Source organism: Coffea arabica, chromosome 1e (genome assembly GCF_036785885.1).
Source record: "Coffea arabica cultivar ET-39 chromosome 1e, Coffea Arabica ET-39 HiFi, whole genome shotgun sequence".
NCBI classification, from domain to species: domain Eukaryota; kingdom Viridiplantae; phylum Streptophyta; class Magnoliopsida; order Gentianales; family Rubiaceae; genus Coffea; species Coffea arabica.
The window spans coordinates 49,327,657-49,344,130 of record NC_092311.1 but is presented as its reverse complement, the minus strand read 5'-3'; the positions used below and the strand labels follow the sequence as shown (position 1 = coordinate 49,344,130).

The following is a 16,474-nucleotide window of genomic DNA, read 5'->3' as shown; positions in this document are numbered from 1 at the left end:
TTATAGCCAAGCCATACGCCTGCAACAACCGGTTATGTTCGACTCTCTCTTGCAGGCCCTGCCAGCCCGGCCGCCGCCACTTACTGAGATACTGGTACTGGTACTGGTCCTGAACGACTTCTTTTTAGTTTTTTCTCTACTTTTTCAGTTTAGAAAGAAAGAGAGAGAAACGTTTACTGTCGTAAATCTTTTCCGCATCTTTTTTGTCCTATTTCAATAATTTACCGCAATAATCTTCTATGTTTTGACTGAAGAAGAATGATTTATTAACTGGGTTTTTGTGAAGATATAATTGATGCGAGATGTTCTGGGTTAAAGAACTTTGTCTGGAAATTAAGAACGTGTTCTCATTTTGTTTTTTGGAATTTTCAGTTTCTGATGGGCGGAAATGGATATGAGCTATGTAAATATCTTCTAAGAATATGACTGCTAGAGCAAAGTACTTTGCTAAAACCGAGTTTCGCTCAGCGAAGATTGGGTCAAATTCTTCCTACTTATGGAAAAGCATCTTGGAGGGAAGCCACGTCTGGTTTGTAAACTTCCCAAAGGAGATTATGTACGCTGCAAAAGCAGATTTACTTTAATGAAGCTCCGTTTTCATTATCAAAAAAAAAAAAAAAAATATGGCTGCTAGAACCATTTTTTTTTTTTTAATGATCTAAGCATATGGATCAGAAATATTTATTGTTTCCGTTAAAATAGAAGCATTTGCCTTTTTCCAGTAATATTCATTTTCTATTGTTTCATATTCTTGAAAAATAAATAGAAAAAATTTTCACCGTGGCTGAACGTATTGAAGGAAATCCAGATAGTGTTTCCTCTCCATGTAATTTTGCGGGACGTGTGGGGTTGATTTTTAGATACGGAGACCTTAAAGAAGTGAGGATGAGGTATAACTGATGCCTAGCTAGTTGCGATTGCAAATTTGCAATGGCTTCGTATTGCTCAATCTCACGTACGCGGGTGGCCAGAAGTGGATTGGAGTGATTCTCTGCAAATTAAGCCTAAAGTCATATTTCCAAGATTGTTAGAATCCTACAAGTGTTGGAAGTTATCAAGGTAGCTCTCATCGCTTCACGGAGATCTAAAGCTACTATAAATGATTACTAATACCTTATTAGTAAGTTCTGCCTGCCAGAGTGCAAGGATGGATGGATGCTTATCTTCTAGCTAGGTTCCAATTAGTTTTGTAAAAGTTTATCTCGTTCAGAAATAGTCCATGAGTCCTCTGGATATGTGTTTTCACTTTCTTATGCATTTAAGGTTTGTTCTAAGAGACGTGCAATTCCAGGAAAAATGTTGATTAGGCCTTTATAGAAACTTAACTTCTTAATGATTCTAAGCCCTGCCTATTCCAAGGCACGAAGGAGCAGTTTCTGAGTTCAGACGGAATTTCATGTATACAATTTGTCGCCTAAGACCCATCACGTGGTATCCACCATCATATGTTTGATTTGCTGAAACAGATTGGGTCTTCCGCGCGTTGTGGTGTCATTGCTCCGGTTAATGTTGTTGTTCCTGCTGGAAATAAAGGTGATCCTACTTATATCCCATAGGTTTATTCTTGTTCCTTCTGGTGCCTGTTTGCTTTATCACGACCATCCCGCGAATTTTGACTATTTTAGGCGCTTAATATCCCTATCAAGATCAATTAGGGGACTGTGGGAATCATTACTCCTTTGGAGCTTGTGTGAAAAGGTCGGCTCATCTGAAGCTGATCTTCGATCTTCTGTCGAGGCTTAAAATGAAGCCATTCCCTGATGGCTTGATTGTCATGTCTGTATATGAGAATGGATCAGTGTTCCAACCTGAAGTCATCCTTGGCCTCACAGAGGATGAAATCGTCTCCAAATTTGCTGCCGGTTAATCAGACATGGTCTCCCTTTCAGTGGCTTTTTCATATCCAACTCTTGCTGCAGTGCCTGTCACTCACGTTCATCAATGCCTACATTAATGTTCTGTCTGTTGCGGTAACTACTGAATACTCTTTCCCAACAGCTGAGCAATTGCAAGTATATTGAAAGGTCTGGCTGGCCAATGCACAGATACATGATTTCTCTCTTCAATTGTGGTTTTCATCATCTAACTGACTAAAAGTGAACTCGCGAGATCCAAGCAAGTTTTCTGCTGCTGCTTGTGGGGCTGCTGCCATCCCTGCTACTTCAGCTGCTGAGGAGGAGAATCATGAAGAAGTTGGCAAGGAGTCAGATGATGAACAGGAGTTTGGCCTGTTTGACTGACAGAGGATGCTGTCAAGAAACTAATTACTTGATATGGAGGTTTACATAGGATATATAACTGGAAACCCATGCAAAATAGTCAACCATTTTTTGCTACGCTGATAATTTTATTTGATGACTAGGGGTTGCTTCCCACGCAAGGCGTGGGAGCTTTAGACCTGTTAGTAAGCTTCTCATGTAAAAGCAATATATATATATTAGTTGATAAGAGGAGCTAAGTGTTGATAGATAAAATGTTTGGTTGCTGATACAAGACAAATAAGAGCAGAGAGGTATATAAAATGATATTAGCGTTAGAAAATATTGTGAAGATGTAATTTTTTTTTGTTTTCTTTTATTTCTTTTATTTATCTGTTCATGGTTCGGTAAAAAGGTAAATTGTAAATTTAGAAGGTACGGAGTTGAAATAGTCACAAGCAATTATGCAGGAATGAGTGAAGGGAGAAAATTAGAAGGGAAAAGGAAGCGAAGATATTTAATTTAATAAGCAATGTATAAGCAGAATAAGCATGGTACAATGATCGTGGATGAGCAATTGCTTTGACTGCGAAACTAATTTAAGATTTAACCAATCAGCTGCGAATTGAACACAGGCTTTTCGGTCTTGGGTCGTGGGTCCTCAGTTCGCAAATAATTTGCGCATCTAATTGCTTGGTTTCACTACGCTTCACTTCAGAGTTCAGAGCTTCTTTGCTCTGCATATATAGAAATTCGGTCATATGTACGAGAGAGTGAGCGGGGAACAGAGAAATAGAGTGACAATGGTGAGGATATTATCCATGGCGTCGTCGATTAAACCTTCGCTGTAGGTCTGCGGCTGCTGCAGGGCTTCCTTCTCGCTTCGCTGTACCCTTCGGTTCGTGTTTCCAGAATTCTTGTCGCCCTCTCAGCTTATTGCATCTTGGCAGTGGTAATATTTTCAGTATGATTTAATTTGATTCCTTTTTTCTGTTCAAATTCTGTGTTTTTTGTGCGGCGGGTAGCCGAGGGGTGGGAAATTCATCCCTTTCATTTCTTGGTCGATACTTTGGCCGAGGGGTCAATTTTGTTATCTTATCGATGATTTCTAAGGAATAGGGTTTGAAAATAGGGAAAATTGAAATCTGATTGGAAATAGATGAAGCCATATTTGAGCCGTGACCAGACCATCTTTCTAATCTTTTTGGCTGAACTGAGGCGAACCCAAATGACGCTTAACCCATATTGTCACTTCTCATGAACGTGAATATTGGAGCCATCCCACTCTGGTTCACGACAGCCATGTCTGTACGTTTTTTGCACACATCTATGTCTGGTGTCCGCTGTGTGTAGTGTGTGCAGGGGAGACTGGGCAAGGGAGAAATGAGAAGAGGGGAGTGTGAGAAAGGTGAGAGAAAAAGAACATGGCTGATAGATCCACAGACAACATGGGGTAATAATTCATAACAGTGAGTTACAACTCTCAACTGGGAAGCTTGAACCAAAGATAATAGGTTTTTTTTTTTTTGGGGGGTGAGTGGAGCTGAAGAGCAAAGGTAATAGTTAATTACAGGGAAAATACATTACTTGCAAACTAATGGTGAGCTTTATAACGTTTGTGTCACGATATAAACGTTTAAAATAAAAATTAGGCACTACCGTGGATCTGCCAATCACATAATAATCTGTGAGTAATGCCTGTAATAATTGAAAAACTTTGAACGTATGATAGATCTATTGTGACTGAATGTCAAACGAAAATGGTGTGTTTTTCATTCTTGATTACAGAAGTAGATAAAAAATGATGGAATATAACTCTGCTTTGTCTTTTTGTTTCTCATGATAGCTGAAGTGCTAGAGCATAAGCTAAGGAAGTATATGAGCAGATTCCAGTACCAAGATTGGCTAAAAATAGTAAGAACAACAACTGCACTTACTTTGTTATGTTTTGTCTTTCAAAGCAATTTATGCATCTCGTTCATAGCATCCTCATGCTTAACCAGAATAATTTTTTCCAATTACCTGAATGCATTAACAGGGGAATCACTCAGGTCATTGTTATAAAAGCTTCTTCATGAATAAAATCAATTACATCTGATGTTAAAAGGCTTCGGCAATAACATGTGTATTTTAAGGTTAGCAACTCAATTAGATGAATTATTGAATCTGTGCATATTCATTGATTCTTGTAGAAGGCTAGAAAAAGTTAAGAGCAAAGACATAATATGAAAACTTGTTTGGAGAAGTAACGGTTTGGTGTCAAATTTTTATAGTCCAGAACATAAACCATAAGTAAGTGCCAAGCCTGAACGTAAGAGAAACTAACTAAATGCCAAAACTGCTGTTTGCCTAACATCGTTGCTTAATTCTGATGCAGCAAAATGTAAACCAAGACTAAGGTAGGTACTATGCTGAATAACCTGTAGGAGATGATTTTTAAAAAAAAGTAGAAAAGTGGAAACATAAAAATAAGTACTTCTTTACATAATGCAATAAGACAAATACCAATGTTTATGTTTCTGAATATGGGCTGCCACCACCACCAGCCTCATTCTGTGACAAGGAGCCATTAGTGATTTTCGTTGTTGTAGATGGCCGCTGTCAATAAGTTGTAGTGCTGTTGCGCTAAACTTAGTCCAATTTGTAGCTCTGGTGAGCTAGTTGTGACAGTTTAAACAAATACAAAATGTTAGATAGAGATAACTACTTTTATCATTATGCAGCATATAAAACAATGAGGAAAGTAGGTGCACAGTAGCATGTTTGAACTGGTCCATTTCAGGCCTATTTCACAATTGGCCCAAACTCACTATTAAACACAATATACACATTATTACATACAAAACATACACTTTTAATGTAACCTTTAATGGATCAGATTCTAACTGGATTGAGCCAAATGACACCCAGGCTCTACTCATGTTTAAATCGAGTGTTACTGATGCAATCATACTTTTCTCAAGTTGAATAGGCCGAACTCATGCCAGTTAGACCTATTGATAGTCCTAATCATACATATTATGGTAGGTATTATATTATATATTTTAGTGCATATTATAGTATAATTTGTACTTAAAATTATATATATGGATGGATGTGGTGTGTACTTAAAATTTGTATTTAAAAAGTGTGTGTTTGTGCAACATTAAACTTTATATGCTAAGAAACATCAACTGACACAAAATGCATCACTAAGCAACTTAATATTTTTCAATGACTACAAGATGTTTTGAGTCCTCTCCATCATAGAATCAGTATTCTCAGTAACGCACCATATTGTCATAGTTGTTTATCATACAATGAAATATATGAGCATCAAAAACTTGATATCCGTTCCTATGATTGTGCTATGATATCAAAAACTTGATATCAAACTTTAACTTTTAAACAAAGCACCATATTTTACAAATGTTTTGAAAACTAACTTGACTCTCAATTCCTTTTCCTCCTTGTAAGTTTTGGAATTTCCCCTTGGATAAAAAAATTTTCCCCTTGTAAATATGGAATGTAAAGTAGTTAATGTGGGATTTGGAGAAACAGCCTCTGATTTAATTCTGAAAACTGAACTTTGTTCATGTGAAAAAGTTACCAAGCATACAAAATTTGAAATTGAGAATGCTTGCTATTTGCTATTTGTCTTTGATATTTTTTTCATTGTAATCAAATTTGATTTACTAAATGTCATTGAGTGATCGTACTCAGATCTTATTTTGAACTAACTAACCATGTTTTTAAACTATTATGCACATCTTATCTTGTGCTAACTAAAATATTATTTCTCATCTTAACAGATTGCTTTATTGTGTTGAGAATTATGAAATGGAATCTCATATGCAAAAAGCTAACAATTAGTCAAATGTTTCAAAGAAATCTAGGAAACTGGGAAAGCATCTTGGGAAGAAAAGAAAAGAAAATAGGAAAAATGTCTTACTTATTATAACTATATAAGAATTGCAATGTCAACTGTATGGAAGTCTTCGAGACAGCATCCCTTTTATTTTTGATAACTTTGTAGCATAAATAGTTTCCTTCAGAATATTGATTACCCTCTGTTATCTGAATATCTTTCTTGGGACTGGAAAGTTAGTCCCTCATTTTCAAAAGATAAGCTTGGTGTTCATTCTCTACAAGGTCAAATGCTATTTGAAATCCCAATAAACCATCATTCTTACTTTTTGTTCTTAAGAGTTTCTCAAATACAGCAGCAATGTCTTGTGGTCTATCCAAAAACATGAGAAGCTGACATATGTTTAAATAATCAGGTGACATATGCATTAAAGTAGTTGAGGTTAGAATTTCTGAAGTTTTGACATCTGATAAACTTGGACCAACATTTTTTAGAATTAGGAATAAGGTTTAGAAGAATGAATTAAATAGATATAATCATATCACGCTGATATTTTCTAGAGTTGACAAGATTGTGACTGACATGATTACAATAGTATAGGGTCACTTGAATGTTGTCAGTTTGTATAAGTATTTGCTGAAGCTTATCCAATCTCTGGTATTTTATATCTATTCTCACAGGTTATTGATATCTTTTGTTAATTATATACCTAGAGGGAGTTTCAAAAATGAGATAATGAGAGAAAGTTTAAATTTATAGTATAAATTTTTGGTGCTTTATTTGTCTCAGCAGCCCTAGTCTTGAGATCAGGACGTTTGTCTATAGCTTTAGCTGAGATAAAAGGATATAGTAGAAAATAAAGTAAGACGTGTGGGGCATGGTTAAAAAGAAATGCTGCAAAACAGTCCACTAACATTCGGCTAAGCCTTGCAAGAAGCAACAGCCAGTTCTAATAGCTACAAGAAAAAGAACAGCCAAAAGGCTTGGAGGACAAAAATTGCCCTGAAGAGAGCAAACGAATTGTAATGAACACTAACCCTCCAAACGACTTAGCTCCAAGAAAAAGAACAACCAAAAGGCTGCAAGGACAAAAATGGCCCTGAAGAGAGCAGATGAAATTGCAATGAACAGGAACCCTCCAAACGTCTTCTTATAAGATATAAAGATATTATTAGCATTTCTTCTGGTTCTGTGCGGTCACAGTAGTACTTCAAGGATATGGTTTTAAAAAAGCCATTGTATCATTTCTTGCTACTTACCCGAATTGTATCATTTCTTGCTAGGACTAAATAAATAGTGATCACTAAATACAGAATTCCTGAGTTCTATTTCCAGTGATCACTAAATATAGAATTCCTTCTGCTGTCTATTTCCTAAAGTTCCATTCTAGAAACTTTGAGCCAACGGATTCTTGTAAGGTGGAATTAGGACTAGGCCACTAATGAATCCAGTCAGGCCGCGAACTTGGTCAACACCAAATTCGAGTTTGAATTCGAATCGATCAAGTTAGAGTTGTTAAGACGAGTCTGAGTATAAAGATACCTGACTCATTGTTTCGTTGAGCTGACTCGATTATAAATATTTTTAATGTCAATTTTAAAATTATGTGCATGTCTCCAATATTTTGTTATTTATTAAGGGAAATATCTATTTTATAATTTTAAAAATTAAAATCAATAATTGCTTACCTAAGTAGCACCATAATTAGGCATAAGTAGGAGGATAAATATGGCATAGCCAAATGGATGCAAAGGTAACCTTTGCAAAAATTTACCAGTTTGCTCAAGTATTTAAAAAAAAATTAAGCGTCAATCCAGTAGAGTCAAATTCTGTTGTGCTGATTCATTAAAGGGATTTGATAAAAATATTGTAAATTTTACTAAATAATAAGATAGGAGAGGAGAAGACAAAATAAATTAAGGGTCTGTTTGGTTGGACGGAAAATATTTTCTAGAAAATGTTTTCCTAATTTGCCACTGTTTGGACACAATCTAATTTGGGAAAATGATTTCTGATGAAAAATAACTTACACCGAGGAAGGAAAATAACTTTCTTATCTATTATTCTGAAGTTATTTTCCTTTCTTAAAAGCACGGCCTAAAGGCATTCTTCCACTTCGACAGATGCCCATTCTCAAGAATCTCAACGATTGAAGACCATCGATTGAAGACTCATCGGCAGATGCCCAATGGAACGTGTAAGTTATGGATTTGCTGCTGGAGATTGGGTGCGATTGAAGGCTGAAGGAAAGAAACATTCACCAGTAGGTATCCTTCATCTAATCAACCGTGATGGAGTGTAGCTGCTGGATTTATAGGAATGGAGACACTTTGGAAGGGAAGATATTCAGAGCTCCAGATAGCAGAAACTTACTGTGTTGGGCAATTTGTTAGGCTGAAGTCTGATACATTTAATCCTCGATTTGAATGGCCCCGAAAAAGAGGTGGCGAGTGGAAAACTGGGAGAATTTGTCAAGTCTTACCAAATGGGTGCCTTGTTGTTAGGTTTCCTGGTAGGTTGACATTTGGTAATGAAAATAGCAGCTTTTTAGCTAATCCAGCTGAAGTTCAGTGTGTTTCTTTTAGCACTTCTCCTGGAGTGGTGAAAAAGTATCAGCACCTTGAGGATTGTCACTGGGCAGTCCGGCCACTTCTGATTGCTTTGGGTCTATTTACTGCTATGAAGCTGGGCCTTTTTGTTGGAAAAAAGATTAGCAGGTCAAAGATAAGGAAGGGACGGACTAATGTCATATCAGGTGAAGCTCAATCTTTGGAAGGCCACACTGCTGGCAACACGGGCTGGCTACCACCCCAAGTGCCAAACATCATCTTCAGGAGGGTCTCAGTGCACCTACGTCTTGGTAGTTCTCATGCTTCAGTCAGAAGCAATCTTGCCCTTTCCAGAAAAGGCTCCACAGATTTGTAACCTTTGCTTAGGGAATTCAAAGCACAACCTTGCTTATATTTGCAAAAACAAATCCTGTATACATGATTGTTGTAAATATATGTTTGGTGGTTGGAACTATTGCTGCCTTGTTAGTTCTTGTCCATATTAGCTAACGCCTTCTGGTTGTTTATGGTATTTCATTGTGTTTGAAACTGCAGAAAGGCTCCTTTCTAATAAACAGTTTTTGGCCCTTTCTTCCTCTTAGCTGGTTTATAACGTCCCAAGTCTCTTTTCCTTGCGCAATCCCGGTTAATTTTGCTATCTCGTAACATAGTGAACAGAACAGAGCTTTTCTACCCATTCTATATCCTTCTTGTAGGTCTTCATGTTGTGATCTACATATAAAACTGATTGATACATGCTGCAGTATTGTATGCTATGATCCTTGCCTTCCTGTGTTGTGAACGCAATACCATAGCATCTTCACTGCTAGTATGGTTGCTTGATGCTCAGACGAGTTAACAAAGTGTCTACTTATCAGTGTCAATAGCAAGACAGTTTAATGTTGAGCCAAATGGTAGGGGCATGTTCATTGATGCTAGACCGCTACAATCTCGCTGGTTACTTTCTAGTGGGTATGAATAGGACAAGCAAGCATCCTTTTCCCATGTCCAATCAAAATCGCCCATTTTCTTACACAATGTATTGAATCCACTTCACCCCCTTAATGATTTTTTTTTAAAAGGAAGATCAAAAACCAATTCATTAGTGTCATGAATAATTCCATTTAAGAATTCATGGTATAATTTGAATAAATATTTTATAAAAATGATAATATGATTATAATGGATAAAAGCTAAAAAACGCTTGTAATGAGATGAATGTTTTGAGAATAGAAAAACATTTGCAACATATCAACAAACATTAAAAAAGGAAGTCAAAAAATATTTTCACTGACAAACCAAATACCGAAAAATTATGAAAAAAGGAATTTGGAAAATATTTTCACTAAATAACCAAACACTGGAAAATTGTGGAGAAGGAAGTGATTTTTCAGGAAAATGACTTCGATGGAAAATATTTTCCTAAACAAAACGGACCCTAAAAGAGCAAGTTGGTCCAAGCACAAATAGTCAAGGGCAAACGGAGAATTTGGTTGACACATAGTTCAGTAATAACCATAATTATATATATATATAAGGGAAATTCAAACATCATACCAATATAAATAATGACAATCTCATAAGAGCAGGAAACAGAAAGTAGAGGTTTCTAATATGTGAACAGAAGCGTAGCTCGGGAAGCATTGAAGATCAATGCGAAAGTGCTGGCCACATTTGCACCTCGTTCCATAAACGCCTCTTTGTTCAATTTACTTCGTCAATCTGTAGAAAAGGTAACAAGTTACATGACCCAGAAACAAATATTAATACTTGCCTTTATTGAATCAAATAAAAAACCAGTTCGTGAGAAACATTTCAAACAACTGAAAACTGTACAAAGAGTAACAGGTTATGTAAACTTCAGAAACGAAAACCAGTTAATGCTAGACTAGTAGAGCAAAACCAAATATATCAGAAACACAATCTGATTCCATCTGCACGAGAGGACTTCTTTAGCTTCAAAAGATCCCTCGTTTATTTTTTACAGAAGTCCACTCACAGAACCAGCGTTTGGATTCAGAAGATCATACACAACAAAAAATGCATCCATGTTCATTTAATGCGTTGATCTGTAAACCTTAGGCGGAGACTAGGCCGTTGGGGACAAACAAGCTAATAAAATTTTTAATTGAAATTAAGCGGGCGAAACAGATAGACATGACACCTCCAGAAAGACAGAGACAGGAGAACACCTCATTCTTATGTAAGTCTCTTCTCGAAGCACGAGGCATTCCAAGCATAGCATATGGGCAGATTGTATCAAGTGTGAGAGTAGGACATGCACCATATGTAAAGTTATAGATTGATTCTCTGTCCCTGATACAAAAGTTCATAGCAAATGGTTATGCATACAGAAAGGGTGATAGTACATAAGTGAAGGATGAATACAGCAAAAGTGCTACAGAAAATTGAAATACAGGACAAGACAGATGATCAAACTGCAGAGCCTTTTAATGCCTTACCTATGGAACTACAGATAAACATGTATCTAGCAATCAAATGATAAACATTGGCACCATAGCTGAGAGCAATAAATTACCAATTATCAGAGATGATTTTTGGATCTAAGAAGTATTTACACTAATCAGGATGGATGCACATATCATCCATCTTCACCCGCCCACAAAATTGTATCCTCAAAGGTTCTAAAGACCAGACAAGGAGCTAAAAGCGCAGTTACAAGGAAGCCAAGGCCAGAAAATAACAACATTTTTCCATCATGGCAGCCTTACTGGTACTTAAAATTGAATGTGAATGCCAACTTGTAACTTTTAGTTGTGCATAGACTATTTCGATTCAGAATTCACAAATTCAATAACAAAAATTCACCACCACATGGTAGACAGAGACCTTTGACGTGAGATGCAGCTTAACAGTTGGAAATCCAGCAGGACTGGAGCTGCAACTGGTGCAATATTTGTTTGTTTTCAGCTCATGGAAACAAACCCATGGACATAAAGTCAACCCTCATCAACCCCTGACAGAATCATTTCCATGGAAACAAACCCATGGACACAAAGTCAGCCCCTTATCAACCCCTGACAGAGTCACTTCCATCATACAATTACCAGAGTTCCTAAATTAGGTTTGAACCAGCAATTGCTCAGTTCTAGGCATGGTTGAGAGGCTCAACAAGAATTCTTTTCTGCCCAGCTCATAACCCAATGGTCTGCCCCTTTCACAAGTATGATTACAATCTCCTCACTCTATATTACAGATTACCAGGAATATGTTTTCTTTCATAAGCTGTCACCTTATTCTTGATGAACAGCCTCCCAAGCAAAGAACGATATCCATACAACCAACTTGCTTCTAAGGAATTAAACCTCTATGGGGAGGGTACTTATAGACAGAACTGTGGTTTGCATCCCTCTATCCATTCCTTTCAGTAGTTAACAGAATGACACAAGTATTTCATGAATTTCTTATGATTTGGCCATCCCCAACTTTGTTAGTTCCTCCTGAAAACTGATTACAACATCATTATTGTCTCTACTCATGCAATCATTAACCACCAATTCAAATATCCTTCCCTGAAGTCCGTCCCTACACAAATCACAAATTGCAATTGACAAAGATTAAATGATTCTGGATCTCCCTAATGATCTGTGGATATTGCAGGTTGTACCTTTCGTCCCACTTCTATTACACACTTCCTTAAATATTCTCCGTGAGATAAATACTAATGCATGCAAGAAAAAATGAGAGCAAAGGCATTCTAAACATGGAAGCACCCAAAGCACTCAACATGCACGCCACAAAGAAGATCAAAGGTAAAGATTGAACACAATCAAATATGAGGGAGATAAAAATTAGACAATTTAACATCTGACAGGAGATTCTATAGCATTCAATGGGAAAAAAAAATTAAAGAGAAGCATTAGCTGCACTTACAAATCATTCTTCTTTTCCATTTCCTGTGGCATCTCTTGATAAAATTGTTCCAATCGTCGTACCTCTTCTTTGAGTTGTTCACTCCATCTAGGGGAAGCAGAATAAATCATGTAAATTTCAACACAAATTCTTCTCTTTCCTAAGTAACTAGCCATTTTCGTCATGTTAAATCAAATTAGATACCTGTATACAAGAAATATGCCAGACAATTCAAACAAATCTAACCAAGTAGGATTACATACTGTGGCAACAGTAGAACAAACAAGCATAAATAACACTCGGTCTCTTTTCTCTTTCAGAATAACTTTCTTCAGCTTCAAAAGTCTCTCTTATGTAACTCTGACCAAAGTACATAACAGAGATCACTCGTATTTCTAAGCTTTCTCTACGACATATGGCATTGAATGATGTGTTCCAAGTTATTAAAAAAAAAAAACACTTTGCGATACATTATTCCACATAAAATTCCTTAGTCAACATCCTCTACACCCACTTTTTGCTCTAGTAACACAGCCATGAGAAACTGCACGCTCGTGTCCCTTCCATTTCCATCTCTTGTATGTTCCTGCATATGAAAATACAACTAGAAGACTGAGTAAAACTTTTAAGGGTACTGGCGCTTCCTGCAATGTTCTTCTGAGAATAAATTCCAACTGAAGCTGCTCCCTTTCCATGACAATGTAGGTACAGAAGGTCTATTCAATTCAACTTACAGCAGAAAATCCTAATTTCAAGCTTTCAGGTCCAAACAAACATATCCTCCCAGAACTTTACAACCATCCCATACTGCATCAGCAAAATTATCCTATTCTTTGGTAACTCTGCACAAATAGCATTTACAAATCATATAATTTTCAGCAACTAAGCCATTTCCTGAGAAAGTGCTGTATTTTTCAGAACTTTTCCACATAAAGCATCTATTTCTAGATCAAATCTTCTTAAATCCCCTTGTTGCGGGGTACGTTGAACACATCGATATCTCATACGCCTACTAGGTATCATCACTTCTGGATTTGGTACCACACTTGAAGCCCACCCCATAGAAAGTGTGCATACACTCAACAAAATCATGACTTCATATTAAAGAAGAACTAAAAAACTTGGCCTTCTTAAGCACCCACCTATAAGTCTGGTAAGAGACCATTGATTGAAATAGAACAGCAGATACATCCTGTACCTTCCATCTGAACTTTATCATGTCTTTTAGCTATGACTTAAGCTCAATAACTGACAGGAAAAAATTGGATAGTCATAAGTCTGTCTTAAATTTTTGCCTATGTATCTCCTTAAGATAAAACACGTTTCCTAATATCAACTAGATTCCAGCTCTATTACCTCATATTTGCTAAACTCTTCAAAGGTCTCAGAATGTTGCATCAGGACCAATTCACTTTTGCTCACAACATTTTGCATCCTCAAACAACCTGAGCCACCTAAAGATCTCTCTTTAAGTTTATAAATCTTCTTCTACTCTGTAAAAATGTGTTAGACATCAGCAAATGGCAGCCAAAACCCAAGTTTGAGGATCGAACTCAGCTTTATTTGCTATTAAAATAAATGATACTACATCTTAGTAACAAATGAAAAGCAGCACCTTCCATTTTACTCACCCATTAACAGAAAAATAGTAAACAAATAGCTCAACCAATACACCAAAGCACGAATTTTGCAACAAATCACTAGCCACACAGAAAATGAATTGCACTATACACGTGATTATGTATTATTACCTTCACCAAACCATTTCAATCCTAAACCTTGACAGGTAGAGCAATAAAATTTGTCTCTCTGCCTTTATTGACTCAAGTGCAGCTCAAAATACAGAAAAATTTCAGCTCAAAGTCTTCTGAGCATATACTAATCTCTCCGCCTCCCAGCTGGCAAAAAGTCTAAGGAGGATGACAATTCATGCAACACATAGAGCTCCTTAAATGAGGCTACGGCTAGCTCGAGTGCATCTTACAGATAGTTTCATAAGCTGTGCAGCACAGCCAAAAATTAATAATAAGTTACTTACAAATTCCATGTTTAAAGGGCGTTTCCCCTCCAAACCAAATCCTCCACTCCACTCCACTCCACTCCTTGTGGTAGTTAGGATGCTTCTCGTTGTAATAGATTCATGGCCCCCACCCCGGGGGAGGGGGAGAAGAGGGGAACAACACGGAATACAACATATTATATTTAGCAGGTGAATCAATGGTGCTTGAAACAAGAATTTGATGTTATAAAAAAAATGAACTTTAAAATTAAGTTTGTGATAATCAACATGAATTCATTACCTTAAACGAATGGAAAGGTAATATAAATTAAAAGACATGAATATTGATTACCTAGCTTCTTCAAAAGGGTATGAAAAGGACTGGTCCACCAGCTCCCACTTAACCAACTTTGTCACATTTTCTAATGGATCGTAAATAACTTCTGCATAGTAAAGATTGACCTCGCCCTTTCCATCCACAGCCTCCAGCATCATATGATAACTTTCGCAAAGATTAATCGATCTCCATGCTCTTACCAACCTCACAAACCGCACATGATCTTCTCCTCCATCCTAAAAAAATCCCGACCCCACCTCCTCAGCAGCAGTGGCACATTAAGTAATTTAAATTTTCGGGAAAAGAAGAAAAAGGAAACAAGGACTGCCACCCAAAAAAAAAAAAAAAACAACCTGGGAGACCTCGTTGTGAGCCTTCGCTGCAAACTGAGCATATTCTTTGGTGCCATCGTCGTTCTCAGGATTGTCGATGGGAAAATTAAAGCCGCCTTCGGGTATCTCATAGAAAACTTTTACGGGCGGAGGAGGCGGTAGATGGTAGTGACGACGGGAAAAGGAGACAAAAGGGCTGAGCTTACGATTGTTCAGGTAAGAGTAATTGTCGAGGCCGCTGTTGATTGCTCCCAAAAACCCCCTCCCGTGACCGCCTTTCAGCTGATAGCCGACCATGGATATGGATCTCGCTGTGTTCAGGACAACTCGTCGAAGCGCCATTCTAACGTTTGCCCTAAGATCTGGATGAATAGGGTTTTATAGGCCATAAGCAACCCGGGCATAAATAAATGGGTCAATCTTAGAAACCTCCCAGGATATTTCTGATAATATCACCCGCGGCCCCAAAAATCTTAAAAGTTTACCTACATCCCCTGACATCGTGATGTGACCAAATGTACCCCCCTTTTTTTTTCAAAACGAGGACCATTTCATTAGTAACGATCACCGTACAACTACAAGTCTACAACCTCGTGTATGTCAGTATGTGCAGAGGGGACCAATGCCCAACTCTGCAAGCAATTTTTTGCTCGTTTCACTGTGGGCCCGTTGGCTGAGTTAAAAAATTTTCCTTGCAGAAAATATTTTCTGCGGACGTCGTTTTCGAAAATATTTGGTTTTTTTTTTCCTTATTCGAGGAAAATATTTGCTTACCCATCAAATTTCTCGTGCCCAATTAATCACGTCAATGGGTAGGGTTTGGAATGGAACCTTTGATCCAAATTTAAATTCATTAAATTTAGTTAGATTCCAATTCAAAGTCAAATCCAAATCTTTATAGATTTTGAAAAAATAAGTTCAAACCTAGGCCCTTCTAGATTTGGATATCTAATGGAATCCGTTGTATTTTTATAAATACACTAAAATAAAAATATATTAAAAAATAGATTTCAAAAAACTATGTAAACACCATCCAATTTTTTAAATAATAAAATTAATATTCAAAAAATTGAATGTAATATTATGAACTCAAAAAAAAACTATTATCGACTGCTCTTATTTATTTTTAAAAATTCAAATGTATTTAGGCCAAATCTTTTATTTATTTGTCTTTAATTTTTTTCCTTTTTCTGAAAAAGTTTGTATTAATTACAATAACAACCAGAATTAAGTTGAAAAAAGAAAACAATCATGAAGTCTTACTGTATTCGGTCTAATAATCATAGAATAATAGAATTTTTTATAAATTTACTAATATATATGTGTGTGTGCGCACGCA

The 16,474-nt window shown here is 36.7% G+C and overlaps 1 protein-coding gene, 1 long non-coding RNA gene and 1 pseudogene across 6 annotated transcripts; 2 read left to right on the top strand and 1 right to left on the bottom strand.

The window, feature by feature from the left end:
* The first annotated feature begins 34 nt into the window (after positions 1-34).
* Positions 35-2,240, top strand: LOC113689782 (large ribosomal subunit protein uL10-like; annotated as a pseudogene).
* A 504-nt stretch (positions 2,241-2,744) lies between these two features.
* Positions 2,745-9,069, top strand: LOC113710855 (uncharacterized). Its single transcript, XR_011819686.1, has 3 exons — positions 2,745-3,150; positions 4,045-4,112; positions 8,169-9,069. It is a non-coding gene; the product is annotated as an uncharacterized lncRNA (long non-coding RNA).
* A 1,029-nt stretch (positions 9,070-10,098) lies between these two features.
* On the bottom strand, positions 10,099-15,533 carry LOC113710841 (uncharacterized). 5 transcript variants are annotated; one of them, XR_011819679.1, is made up of 5 exons: positions 15,157-15,533; positions 14,819-15,039; positions 14,506-14,587; positions 12,489-12,575; positions 10,099-10,316 (listed from the first exon to the last, which is right to left on the bottom strand). XR_011819679.1 is itself a non-coding variant. In XM_072060633.1 (5 exons), exons 1-5 carry the CDS (start codon positions 15,475-15,477, stop codon positions 10,312-10,314), a joined length of 786 nt encoding a protein of 261 aa, XP_071916734.1. In that variant the 5' UTR covers positions 15,478-15,530; the 3' UTR covers positions 10,099-10,311. The 5 variants fall into 5 exon arrangements, 3 of the variants coding, with proteins under 3 accessions (XP_071916734.1, XP_027089692.1, XP_027089700.1); XM_072060633.1 differs by lacking the exon at positions 14,506-14,587 and adding an exon at positions 10,759-10,910 and having other exon boundaries at positions 15,157-15,530; XM_027233891.2 differs by lacking the exon at positions 14,506-14,587 and adding an exon at positions 10,787-10,910 and having other exon boundaries at positions 15,157-15,529.
* Positions 15,534-16,474: the final 941 nt, after the last annotated feature.

Excerpts from the sequence above, each read along its gene's own strand:
- LOC113710841 (XM_072060633.1), bottom strand. The coding sequence starts at position 15,477 with ATGGCGCTTCGACGAGTTGTCCTGAACACAGCGAGATCCATATCCATG. Across the intron at positions 12,576-14,818 it reads TACCCTTTTGAAGAAGCTAG|ATGGAGTGAACAACTCAAAG; the intron begins GTAATCAATATT and ends TGCTTCCCCTAG. Across the intron at positions 10,911-12,488 it reads ATGGAAAAGAAGAATGATTT|GGACAGAGAATCAATCTATA; the intron begins GTAAGTGCAGCT and ends CTTTTGTATCAG.